A 13,260-nucleotide genomic window follows, 5' to 3' on the forward strand; every position below is an offset into this window, starting at 1 on the left:
GTATATCCATGATTCTACAAACTGAATAAATAAGCAAATGAGGCAAAAATGCTAGTGCTTAAGTGAAGACACCAATTATAGCCAAACCGTGGTAGTACAGGGGGTCTCAACAAGGTCTCACTCGGGTTTGGCTATGGCACAGTGCACGTTTATGAAGGCGGACAAATCATGGTCGCTTATTACAGACATGGGTCAGCATATCTAAAAGGGCCCCAAGTCAACACTTCCTAATAGGGATGGTCCGAACCCACCGAGGTTCGGGTTCAGCTGAACCCGAACGCTCGGCATCGGATTACCGCTGTCTGCCCGCTCCGTGCAGCGGGCGGATACAGCGGGAGGACCGCCTGGAAAACTGGTATACAGCCTATGGCTATGGCTGTATCCCAGTTTTCCAGGCGTTCCTCCCGCTGGATCCGCCCGCTGCAAGGAGCGGGCAGACAGCGGTAATCATTGCGGATGGTTCGGGTTCGTATGAACTTCGTACGAACTCGCTTCGGACCATCCCTACTTCCTAATAATTACTTTTAGTACATCTAGGTAATTGATATTCTGTTTGTAATGTTCTCTCTACATATTGTCCTATCACATCCTGGTGCTCCACCCCAGCCACAATCCCAATGTTAAAGTATTTTGAAGCTTTTGTGACTTGGGGGATGGGTACTGCATTGCGTATGTAGTGATAAACTTAACAAAACCTAACTTTTTTTATATCGGGGTGCCCATGATCATTGGGAGCTTACATTCTATGAAAGTAAGGGGAAGTCAAATATGAAGTGAAAACAAAAAGAAAGAAAGAAAAAAAACAAGATAAATAACCTTGAACTTTTATCACTTTACTTTCAAATTGATTTTTTGGTGGCAATTTTACTCAGGACAAGCACTTATACAGAACAATTGGAAGAGAATCACACTGCTACCAGGGTCAGACAGCAATCTAGTGGAATAGACTCAATTTCTAATAACAAGCTTGGTCTATTACAAGAGCAGCGTGTAAACTACATGCTGCACATACTGAGAAGTCCAGCCATACTTACCAAGCACCGGCCTTCTGCCCAACCATGTGTATTATTCCTCTGTGCAGCTCATAAACTACACGCCGCATGGAGGTTTGAGAGTGTTTGCCTACAGCCACAAAGAAAAAAAGAATTGTGCTATAGAACCTCTGATTGCATAGTCCTATTTAAGTTGCATCAGGGAAATAGAATAAAACAAAATAATATACAAGTAATGTTGGGCCACAGATATTGAATTGTGAAAGCACATAATAGAGTAATGTTAAAGAGCTATAATGCAGACACCTGTTCCCATGAGTATATAGTGACACATTATTATTATTTATTTCTCTTATGGAGGCTGCCATCTTACCTGAGCTGTTTTAACAGCATATAGTGACATGCTTTATGGTAACCTCAATAACATGGATGTCATTAACATCTCCAGACCCTTTTTTGTAAGGGATGCAAATGTAAGCATGCTCTTTAACTTCTGTGACCTGTGGAAAGGTCATTCCATGGGGAGGGGAAAGCAAAGATTCTGTGTGTAGATTACTTAAAGTTGACAGATAATGATTTTTCAGGGCCCTTATTCACTATGCATAGTTTCAGTGTTATATCTGATTGGTGTATATATTTAATATTAGGAATGTATGTCGAATGTTTCCTTATGACCTGCTCTAGTGATATAACAGTCATTACACCCAGCACGCGGGAATGCTCAATTTCATTAGGATTATGGGATCTGATGTAAGTTCAGCAGTACAAGAGCTTAATTGGTTAATCATCGCACTGGCGCCATGAAATTCTGTAGTCATAGTGATAACAGAGAAGCCCCAAAAGGTCCCTGGTGGGTCTAGTAATTGCAGTCATCACCCAGCCCCAGACATAAAGTGTGTAAGGTGGTTTAATACACATTCTACTACTAAATTTCTATAGGATAAGGGCATCACCTGTAAGCCATGATAAAATTGTGGGAGTAGTGCAAATATAATTCATGCTTTTTGAGGAAAAGAAAGCAGCAAGAGACCATGTGATCATCATTTAAAAAAAAGAAAAAAACAGACAAGTATGAGATAGCATCAGGCAGGTTAGTAGCTGTGTCTCCCCACTTATGGGTTCCTTGGCACTAAGGAAAACCATTATAGGGTATGGAACTAAGATCACAGCAAATAGGGCTATAGTGATCTAAAGATGTCTCAACTCCATTACTGCGAACTCTCTGTGACATGGAAGGGTATGTTCCCACTATGGAATATGCAGCGGAATTTCATGCGGAGGCCGCGCAGCACAATCTGCTTGAAGTTCCGCTTGTCCCATAAACTCAATGATATTCTAAAACAAAATCCACTGTTTGCCCAAAGTATTGACATGTCAGTTCTTTGGATGGACAGTGGATTTTTGTTCGAGAATATCATTGAGTATATGGGACAGGAGGAGCTTCAAGCAGAGTCTGCCGCATGGCCCCTGCTTGAAATTCCGCCGCATATCGTAGTAGGAACATACCCTAAGAAGCTTTAAAATTGTGCACAAAGGATTGCATTCCCTTTAATAGCAGACCTCGTGCTTAACAATATATTTAGGATTACATCACCTCTCATAATTTCTCGAGCCTGAAAGAGGTGTCTCTGGTGCCCTCTTGTGGCCTGCGGTGGATTCTTAGCTCTAGTAATATTTAGTATCTGCTGCTAAGTTTATTCTTACTACCTTTTTGTACATGATGGTGTGGCATTGTGTCACATTCTTAGTTTATAAGATAAATGTATACTAGGATTGCTGACATTACAGCAACAACAATAGAAGCTAATGACCTACATGTGGCTATAACATGTGTTATAGCGCTCTAGACTGAAAGCTGCTCTAGTCTATAAATCTGCTTATCATACTGAATTCCCCGTACTCCAGCGTGGGTTGATCACCTTTGGCTGCACCTCACATCCCCTCCATCTGCTGGCTGTGATATATGCCAAATTTCTATTAACTCCACTTTCACATTTGCAAAGCCTACTGCAGCACCTTGTACTGTACCCTAGTTGCAGTGCACCGTATACTATCAGTGCTTTTTAGAAATGTAAATCCCCATCTTGCCTTGAGTACCAGAAGAACAAAGCATTCAGACTGAGCTATTATCAAGGATTCCCAAGAGAGCCTCCGTCATGCTGAAGGTGACCTTCAAATACTGCTGTGTGTACCGAATATCCCATTAAGTACCAGTGATCTGTGGAAATGTGTTTTCAGTGTGTGGATCAAGGATAGCGCAGAAAGCAGCATCTGATTGTATGTTCCACTTCATCTCATTTGCTGTCATCTGGTTTCTTAGGTTTACTTTTTTTTTACCCTTTAAATAAATTGCTTCTAATTTTGTAGGATTATTAATAGCAATTTCTGTTTTCTCCAGGCTCTGAAGTGTGGCATCCGATCTGTAAGCAGGCAGCTCGTGCGGAGAAGAAGCTAAAAGTGAGTGCACTGTGTACTGGCATCCTTGGAATTATTCACTTTTTTTTTAAAGGGAGTTTGTCATATTTAACATGCAATAAGATCTGCCACCAGCATCTCACAGAGGAAGAGCTGAACAGATTGATATATAGTTTTATGGGAAAAAGACTCAATGTTGCTTTTTTTTTTTATTCATTGACATTTCTGTAAATTTATGGCTTAGTAGTCCAATGGGTGGTTCTACCCAGTGATTGACAGCTATCAGTATACACATTCATACACTAAAGGCTTGCAGTCATTGATTGAGTCATATTGAATCTTTTCCCATAAAACTCTATATTAATCTGCTTAGCTCCTCTTGCCCTATAACATGCCGCCTGCCGATTTAAATGTTCAACACCACAGCCTTCACAAAAATTGGCCAAAAGCTCTTTATATTTTATTACCTCTTACCTGTTTTCTTTCAACCACCCAGGTCCGGATTTACATTACTGCAGCCTAAATTCAAAAAGTTTCGTTATTCTAAGCGCCAGTCCTCAGAAAGCAAAAAAATAAATAAATTTTACTTTACGACCTGATATTAATGTGTTTAAGAATGTTTAATAGCTTAGTCTATGTTGACCTCAAAAAAGGTCAATACTGTGGTATACCTCAGGATACCAGCAGAAATGTATGCTATTGTATAACACATTGAACCTACAGCATGCCCCTTGACTGTAATGGATTGATCATACTCTGCTAGTGACTATGTTTGGTGTGTTTCCAAATATATATATATATATATATATATATATATATATATATATATTATTTTATTATTATTATTTTTTTCTTTGCAAGACTTCAAAGTGTCGCAGACCAAAAATAGTCACTAGCTGACTTCATTTGGTCCATTACAGTAAATGAACCATCCATGGCTATGCCACAGTGGACATCAACACATTTTTATGCTGGTATCCATACAGTATATTGACCCAATCCATACTGCATTTTTTTCATGTGGATATAGCTGTTCCACTGCATTCTGATTCAGCTTATATACTGTATGTAACGTCTACATTTACCAAAATACCCAGCCACTAAACAAGCAGAAGTGCAAAGAAAAGTTATAAAGTAGTTGTCCTTACTGGACTTCTCTAAAGCAAACACCTGCCAGCACCAGTCCTAGTAAAAAGGTTTGATAACACAGCTCCACTTCAGATGTATTGGCAACCATGTTGCAGACATTTTCCAGTCTGGGTGATAGTCATGGGTCCCGAGTGACACCCATTAGTTCAAATAAATAGCGGATTTCCAGTTGGGGCAAAATCTGTCAATGTTCAATCAGTGGGGTTCCTACTCCTGGGATCACCGTCCATCTGAAGAACAAAGTACGGTATTCGAGCCAATAAGGTTCATATGCATGTAGCTTTTGCTTTCTCAAGTAATACAGCTTAGCCAGACTCACTTGAATGTGCTAACATGCCGTACCAAACACAGCTGCATTGGTATGGAGATTGCTGTGTTTATCTTCAAAATTTCGGCTTTTCAGAATGACATGGGTAGGAGTAGGAGCAGGAGCGTACTCATGTGCTTTGATGCCTTGATACAAAATGAAAATGGTAAAACTCCTCTAAATATTGATTTCAGAGACATTGACTGTCCTGTGATTAGATGACGCTGTACTTTTACACAATTCATATGTCAAGCTTGTGCCTTGCTTTATAAACTGAGCCAATTGAACGGCCATAGAGAGCAATTATTGTAGTGGAGGGAGCTGCATCTATTTCAGCAAAGTCAGAAACAGGAAGGAAATGTATAATGAAACCCTATAGACGTGTACAATGGAAACATTACCCTCTCAGCACTGATTGCAAATATAAGCAGATTGCAGGATGACACAACAAAGCAGACTAAGGAGAAGGACAAAGATGAAGGACGGATAATTCTCCTATTCTGCCCTGGTATGCAGCACTGTATATGGGTACTCATACCATAACCTGCTTCCTCGATGATACATACTGCAGGTACTCTGAACATGCATCAGAGGGGCCCATTGCCCTTCTTGTGAGAAACCTTCATAAATCATTGCTTCAGGAATAATGGTAATTTTACTACTCCAGGGAATCTAACCTATTTTTCAAAATTGTAAATAAAATTAGAATTTGCTGAAAACATAACACTAAAACCACAAAAGGAGAAGGGAATACCTTGTTACAATGGCAATTATGAATAATTGGGATATACCTGATGCAGCAAGTGATCAGTCAATTCCTGCACCTGATGTGGAAACAAAAAAAGGCTAGTGCAAGGATCAGCAAAACTTTGACAAGGTCCAAATTGTGATGGCTAGATGACTGGGTCACTGCAGCTCCAAAACAGAAGGTCCTGTGGGGCGTATCTGGTAGGCAATGATTAGTACCTCCAAAAAGTGATCCAAGGAAGAATATCAAGTGAACCAGTGAAAGAGTCACCCAAGTTACCTCCAAAAAGTGATCCAAGGAAGAATATCAAGTGAACCAGTGAAAGAGTCACCCAAGTCACCCAAGTCACCACTCCATGCAACAGGAACTGTGGCAGCAGATCACCGCTATCTCCTACGGGCTCCTTGGATGATCTAAAGATTGTCCGGGGAGCCCCTCGTTTATCTTTATCAGTGTGGGAACTTAGCCTTATTATAACTTGTTATAGCTGATTGATGTAAATTTTAATTAAGGATGACTATGACACCTTCTAATGACAAATCCCAAAGACAAAAATGAGATCAAGTTTCTTAGCTCAAGTGAAAATAAAACATCAGATCTGATCTAGTTCTACTTGTATGTGTTTGGCATAATTGGATTGTGGGCATGTTGTTCAAGCCTTGACCTCCGCAGCATCATTAACCAAAATCAAATGTGCTGCCTTTATTTCAGTTTTTTTCATCCTATACCAGTGTTTTGAGGAAAAGCTCAAGGCACCATGGGTGAGTCATGACTATGAAGAGCAACTCACACCAGCCCTATGACGGAGACACAATGTTCCTGAGCTGATTATCTCAGCGGCCAATGTCATTATTGCATGATGTCGGTGGATCTTTCTGTTCAGTCAAAACAGGGTCATGCCATTAAAGGTGTAATGAGCATCTTATAATAGAAATGGGCCTTTATACGTGCTGCACAGTACAGTTGTGCTTTCTGTAGAAAACTAGTTCTTACAGGAAAAGGCTAAAATGCTGCATAGAGAAAAAATCTTGTCTGGCAGCAGCTAAGAAATAAAGAACAAAGAAAATTCTTATCAGGAGGACCAGCCTGGATATGATACACTTGAGTGGTAAACACTAATGAATTATTTCAACGCACAAATCCAAAGTTCATCATTTGCACATTCATATGTTTGGAAAGGAAAGCTGGCTTCTAAGGATATTTCATGTTTCTAGATACTAATGAATGAAGGAATGCCAGAAATCCAGTGTAAGAGTGGTGGATTTCTAGCTGGACATTTGCATTTTATAGGAATATTGTATGCATTCACCGTGTTTTACAATCATTTGCATAGCAGATTTGCATTGTTAGTTAATAAACTTTTATTAATTTACATTTGCAGTTTTGTCATTTGACTTATGCATCAGGTTGATTCTGTACTTTTTCTTGTGTTCACAGTACAGAAGAGCTTCAGAAACCTCAATTTCTCCACCAGGATCCAGCATTGGCTCCCCAAATCGGGTTATCTGTGTAAGTGAGTTGTAATGACATCACCCATATTTACACTCTATTAAATCTCTGGAAATTGTCAGTGAGGCTTGTGAAAATTACAGACATAACACATGTAGTATGTCCTGTATATCTTGTTTATTGGATTTAATTTGCATACTAATGCTGACTTTTCCTGCTCCCTACCTCTCCTATTTGCCTTATCAGTAGAACAGGGCGTGCTGATATTTGGAATGTTTGGCTTGGTTTATATAGGATAATTCTTATCCACCTCCTCATTTAGATGGATGATTACGTATCTATATTATGGCCTACGCTCTACATTCACATGCTGAGACATTATGATAAAATTGGAACAAGAAAACCCTTTTCACCCAAGAAAACAAATCCTTGCTATTGCCCAAAATTAAGTCACAATGTAGTCATAAAATGCCACTGTCATGAAAGAGTGACACTTTTACTATGAGTGTAGCCTTCAGACATGCTTACTCTAGGGCTCCCTGGGGGGTTGTACTTCACTTCTGCTGTTCTGTCAATTTCTACAGCAACCTAACACACATCGAAGAAGGCCTCATCCTCAGGCCTATCAGTAAGTGTCCCTTTTCCATTTACCATCGCATATAATACTCTCATAACATTGGCACTTTAAAATGGCTATAAACTACACCAGTCATAATGCCCTATGAACATATATTTTTTGATTGGTTGAACATAAGTGACTACCAGGCTCACCCGCCGCCACATTTCTTGGGTGTAAAGCTAAAGAAAAGGATAAAAAATTATTGGAATATTCTCAAATTTTGTAATCTGAGTGAGGAGATGTGGGACTAAGGAGGAACATGACTATTTCTTTGCTGCCACCTATAGGTAGTTACCCTGTAAGTCAATGCCTGACCAAGAGGCTGAAAACACGGCTAGGAGTATTAGCCAAGCCAGAGTCTCCTGCTAAAAGAAGAGACAGCCATTTGTAGTAGACTTTAGGAGAAGACTTTGGTTTGACCAATTTTCCTAATTATGTTTCAAGTGTGTTATATGGTCGGACATTGACTTATAGGGTAGCTACCTGTAGGGGGCATCAGAGAGACAGGTTTCTTCCTTTAGGAGACAAATTAGTTTGCAATTGTTATTCCTTGGAGTACTGCCTGCAAAACTGCATTCATATCTGGATCTCCTTTTTAAAACCAACCCCACCCTTATCCCAAGCTAAGAAAAGTCAGAGTGTATTCCCCACAAACTAGTTAGTTGAATTCCAATAGAAATAATATTTCTTTATGCATGCTGCCCTGACTTATGTGTAACGCTCATTGTTAACCCTTTTGGCCATATTTGTGGGTTGTGCTCTTCCATAAAGCATCTTTATGGCTCATTGAAGAAAATGGGTCATAAGGTGTTGGGAGAATTATCCTCTCAAAAATATGGGCTCTTGTCACCTGTTCTTTTTCTCCCTTCTTTTCCTCCTTTTCTCTCAGGCTAAAGTAAACAATGAGATTCTAAATTACAAGGACTTAGCTGCTCTCCCTAAGATTAAAGCAATCTACGCAGTGCAGCGCCCTGACCTCATTTCTTACGAGCCTTATAGCAGATACACGTCGGATGAGATGCTGGAGAGATACAGCTATGGGGAGGTACAATAACATTATTGCTTAGACTGCTGATGCAGGTCACTGCCAACTTAATCCCTCCTGCACATCACTGTCAGTATCAGTGTGTTTAACTTCTCATAGTCTTTACGTGAACTACAATACTTAGCATGTCCATGTCTTCAATACAGAAACAGGTAATGGGTTGTAGTTCAACCTAATTATGAATAAAGCCTTATTGTTTCAGTAATCCAGGTACTGTTCAATACTGAGACCCCAACATAGTGATGTTCACAATTACCTTGTTGTGTTTCCATGGTCATATGTTCCTATCCTTTTCCTAGATTGCACGCTTACCTACTGCCTTTTACCTATGTATCTGAGACCAGGGTTGTTCTTATTTTATGAAACTCTATCTATATGGGAGGCACGCATTTTAATGAAACCAGTAGCTGATACTCACTTTATCTTGTTTTATAAAGGATATATACGAAGGAATGGATCTGAGGCAGAGAAGGTCATCAAGCCCAGGATATATTGATTCACCTCTCTACAGTCATCGAGACATCTCTCTCACCATGCCACGCTCTCCCCAGCATTACTATATGTCAGGTAAGCCATTGCCTCTCCATATATTGTATTCTCATCCACTGCTAAACTATTTGTTCTAGATTCACCAGTAGACAATCACTTCATTTTCTTAGCTGTCCCTCTGCTGCATCCTTATCTCTGTAATCACTAGTTGATAGATCATCCTGGGACCTTATTGTGGAGATGCCAATGTTTCCCCTATGTCAGCATTAGAGGATAGTCAAATCTACTGTTCATGTTGTTGAACTGAAAATAAATCTAAATCAGATGTGATATTAGAAACTAGAATTTACATTGGAAACCACTAAGGGCACCATATGCAGGTCTAGCAAGTCATACCCTTGATAACCTTCTAGACTTTACAGCTAAAGACCCAGTAATATTTCTCCTAAGGCCAACTATATGCCATTGTCTGAGTATAGAACAGTGCTATATACCCAGACCATCCCTTATTTCATATCCACATTGTGTATCACTATATTTCTATGGTTTTATATAATCCATAAATGATGGATGTAATTTCCTATACACATAGTATTTGCCTCCATAATATATGGGGTCAATAAAACCATCCCATCTTGACTATGATGTCCCACTGATTCTCAGCATCTCACTATTTCTGCTTTGTCTTTTCTCTTCTCTTATTTCTCACTGTGTGTCCTCTTTCCTCTCGCTTTTCCACGTCTCTCTTGTTGCCCTTTGATGCTTACCCATTCTTTCTGCCTTTCAATCTACATTGGCCAAACTTTTTCCAGGCACAGAGAGTGGTCGTAACTCTCCTTATTATAGCCAGGTAGATGTACGTTGCTCTACACCAACTCTTTACCAAGCTCCTCGACATTTCCATATACCAGGTAGGAAGCAAAAGGGCTATCTGAAAAAAAGAGGTAGTCAAACTATGAACATGATATCTTGTATAAGAGTAATCTTAATGTGAAAAGAACAAATGAGTAGTTGTTATTAAGAAATTAGATAGATAGATAGATAGATAGAATCTGTTTTTACTAAAGAAATGTTGCAGCTGATGAATAAACTATACTTAAAGGGGTTGTATTAAATTAGATAGAAGTATGTGTTTTTCATCCAGGATCTCTTTCATGTTCTCTATGCGCTGTGACTTGTATTGCAGCATGCTCCCCCTCAAGTGAATAGGTCTGAGTTGCAGTTTAAGAGAGAACACACGGACAAAGATTCTGTTTAAAAAAAAAAAAAGTGGACTTTTTCCTCTTATGTCATAAAACCCCTTTAACTAATATGACTAAATATCACATACATATGTTGGCCTACGGTCTTGCAGTTCCCTCCAGCACAGTACCACTTCCTCCACAAATCCTTGTTACCTCCACAATAGCACTGTCACGTTGTCCCTGTAACTTTATGATCAGACAGATAAGCCATGATTGAACATTGTTCTTCTTGTCTCATCTGACTCCTGTTTTTCCTCTAACTCATCTTGGCTTCTCCCTGTTGTCATGTCACACCTCTGTCTCTTGTGATCGGTGTCTCCTGAACTCCCCCTCTGTTCTGTTCACTCCTTCTTTCACTTTTCCTCCTGTCTTTTTCCTCCCTCTTTCTGTCTTCCTTTTCCTCTTTCCTCACAGCAGCTGCAGAAAGTAACATATATCGGAAGCCTCCCATCTATAAGCGCCATGGTACTGTTAAGTCCCTACTGCATGCCATACTTTGCTGTATCCCATGCATTGTATTGCTTAGTCATTTATGTGCTACTTACTCGATTGTCAGTGTTGCATGTCTTGATGTTCCGGTTCCATGTTTTGCATGGTTAACATGGGTTTAAAGGGGTTATCCAGCGCTACAAAAACATGGCCATTTTCTTCCAGAGACACCCCCACTCTTGTCTCCAGCTTGGGGTGGGTTTTGCTGCTCAGTTCCATTGAAGTGAATGGAGCTTAATTACAAACTGCACCTAAACTGGAGACAAGAGTCGTGTTGTCTCTGAAAGAAAGTGGCCATGTTTTTGTAGCGCTGGATAACCCCTTTAATATAATGCATGCTTTAGAGATTGGAAGCATGATCTGTTTTTCCTAGAAGTTAAACCCACTGGATTAACCATGAAAGGCCTTATTATTGCATATGCTCCTAGTTTGCAGATTAGTGAATAACTTTATTATATATTATAAATAGAAATGTAGAGTACTTCTGCTGTACTACTGTATATGTAGAGTGGTTCTGGACTGCATATATGAGTATTACGTAAACTGGTTTAAGGAGTACTAAACCATAATATGTTTGCATCTATCACTAGGAAAGCCTCTTTATATGTTTCCTGTTTTAAGGATGCTTTGAAGTACTATATATATTTCACTGACAAAAGTAGCACTATTAATTAAATAATAGTCTTATACAACCCCTATAATAATGCCATATTAGTGGAGGTTACTCTCACTAAAACTATCTACATGTTTTACATAGATGGTGAGAACATGTATGTTCCTCCTATATAGTAATAGGTATGGGGAACATAAATCACAGTTTCAGGGGGCATTCAGTCCATTACAATTTTGCTTACATAAAAAGTATCATATAGATACCGAAATCTAAAGCAGATACATATATATGTCTGCGTATCGTAGGCAGAAAGTCAAAAAGATGCAAATTTGAAAAACTAAAGAAAACAGGTTTGCAGTAATAGGCCATGTTCACATGGCGTAAGACTCCAGATGTTCTGTGACCCAGGCCAGTTTCAGAGGAGATCATCCTGGCCGGTTTTGCAATACTGGCTGATTAATCTTCACTTCTGATGAACTGGGATGTGGGCGCGCACACAATGGAGCATAGTGGCCACAGAGAACTGACATGACAGTTTTTTACGGCGCCGCTAGTGATCACAGACTGTATTCTATGGGGGACATTTATTAAGTCCAGCGTTTTCTGCGCCAGGCTTAAAAATGTCCCTGCAGCGCTGACAGTTTGCTGATTTATGTAGAGGGGCACTTCCTCTACATAAATCCTATGCGCACCAGTGTTTGTGCCGAGGAAACCTATGCCAGCTCAAAGGGTAGGTTTCCTTATCATTTTTTGGAAAAAAGAAAAAATTATAAATTAAGCGGACCTAAAGTTGAAAAATACACCTTTTTGTGAAGATAAATGTCACCCTATGTGTATACACTCCGGCCAGGATTCCATAGATGGCAGCATTACGTAAGTATTAATCACGACCCTTGTTGCAAATCAGCAACAACGGCTGTGATTAATTTGTAAATGTGTAAACATAGCCTTAGTTGGCCACAAAACTCCCATACAGTCTTAATAATTTCCCCCTATGTGCTAATATTAAAAGCGATACAAAGAAGAAGCCATAAAAGCAGAAATTTGAGAATGGCTGGAATGGCTGTTAAGAGGGGCAATAGATTTTTCAACTACCCAGTAGCCAGATTTTGGCTTCAGTGTCTCTTTAACCAGCTGTACCCTTATAGCCATGTCCTAATCACTGAGCTTCTCCTTCCCACACCAGTTTCTACTACATACCTCCAGTAATACGGCTGATGTTATCAGGAAGGATTTATAGTGGCTAACAGCCAATGTATCAAGACCTTACAATGCGCTCCTTCTTTGGTAAAAAGAAAATCTATGCACAAAAATGAAACAGCAAATTCCTGCAAAGCCTGTGAACTATTTCAAATGCCTTGTAGTATGTCATGGTTTAGAACTGCTTGCCACTAGAGAGACTGGCGTGCTAGGTGAACGATAAATTATGTGTCTCTATTGCCTGTGGGTGGTCGTGTAAAAGTTGTCATGAATAAAACACATAACTGTGACCATTGACAGATCTCTAAAAGCTATGTTGCTGTCTCTTCTCTCCCACCTCTCCCTTGTCTCTGATGGGCCGGCTCTGTGTCATGGTGTAAGTAAAAGCTTTATTCCTTTTCTCTGTTGGAAGCATGGCTCTTGTCCAGACACTTACTTATAAATGTGCTGACCTTTGCAAGATATAACCACATCTTCAGCATTCTCCTGCTGCATGTATTT

General features: G+C 39.7%; 1 protein-coding gene across 1 annotated transcript in view; it reads left to right on the forward strand.

The window, feature by feature from the left end:
- Positions 1–13,260, forward strand: part of ABLIM3 (actin binding LIM protein family member 3) — a 164,708-nt gene that overhangs the window by 136,772 nt on the left and 14,676 nt on the right. The window contains exons 8-13 of the mRNA XM_069972342.1: positions 3,391–3,449; positions 7,049–7,120; positions 8,569–8,724; positions 9,162–9,291; positions 10,026–10,124; positions 10,872–10,922. Of these exons, the coding sequence (XP_069828443.1) occupies positions 3,391–3,449; positions 7,049–7,120; positions 8,569–8,724; positions 9,162–9,291; positions 10,026–10,124; positions 10,872–10,922 (567 nt within the window). The remainder of the gene's footprint in view (positions 1–3,390; positions 3,450–7,048; positions 7,121–8,568; positions 8,725–9,161; positions 9,292–10,025; positions 10,125–10,871; positions 10,923–13,260) is intronic.

This window comes from Dendropsophus ebraccatus, chromosome 1 (assembly GCF_027789765.1).
Source record: "Dendropsophus ebraccatus isolate aDenEbr1 chromosome 1, aDenEbr1.pat, whole genome shotgun sequence".
In the NCBI taxonomy this organism is placed as follows: domain Eukaryota; kingdom Metazoa; phylum Chordata; class Amphibia; order Anura; family Hylidae; genus Dendropsophus; species Dendropsophus ebraccatus.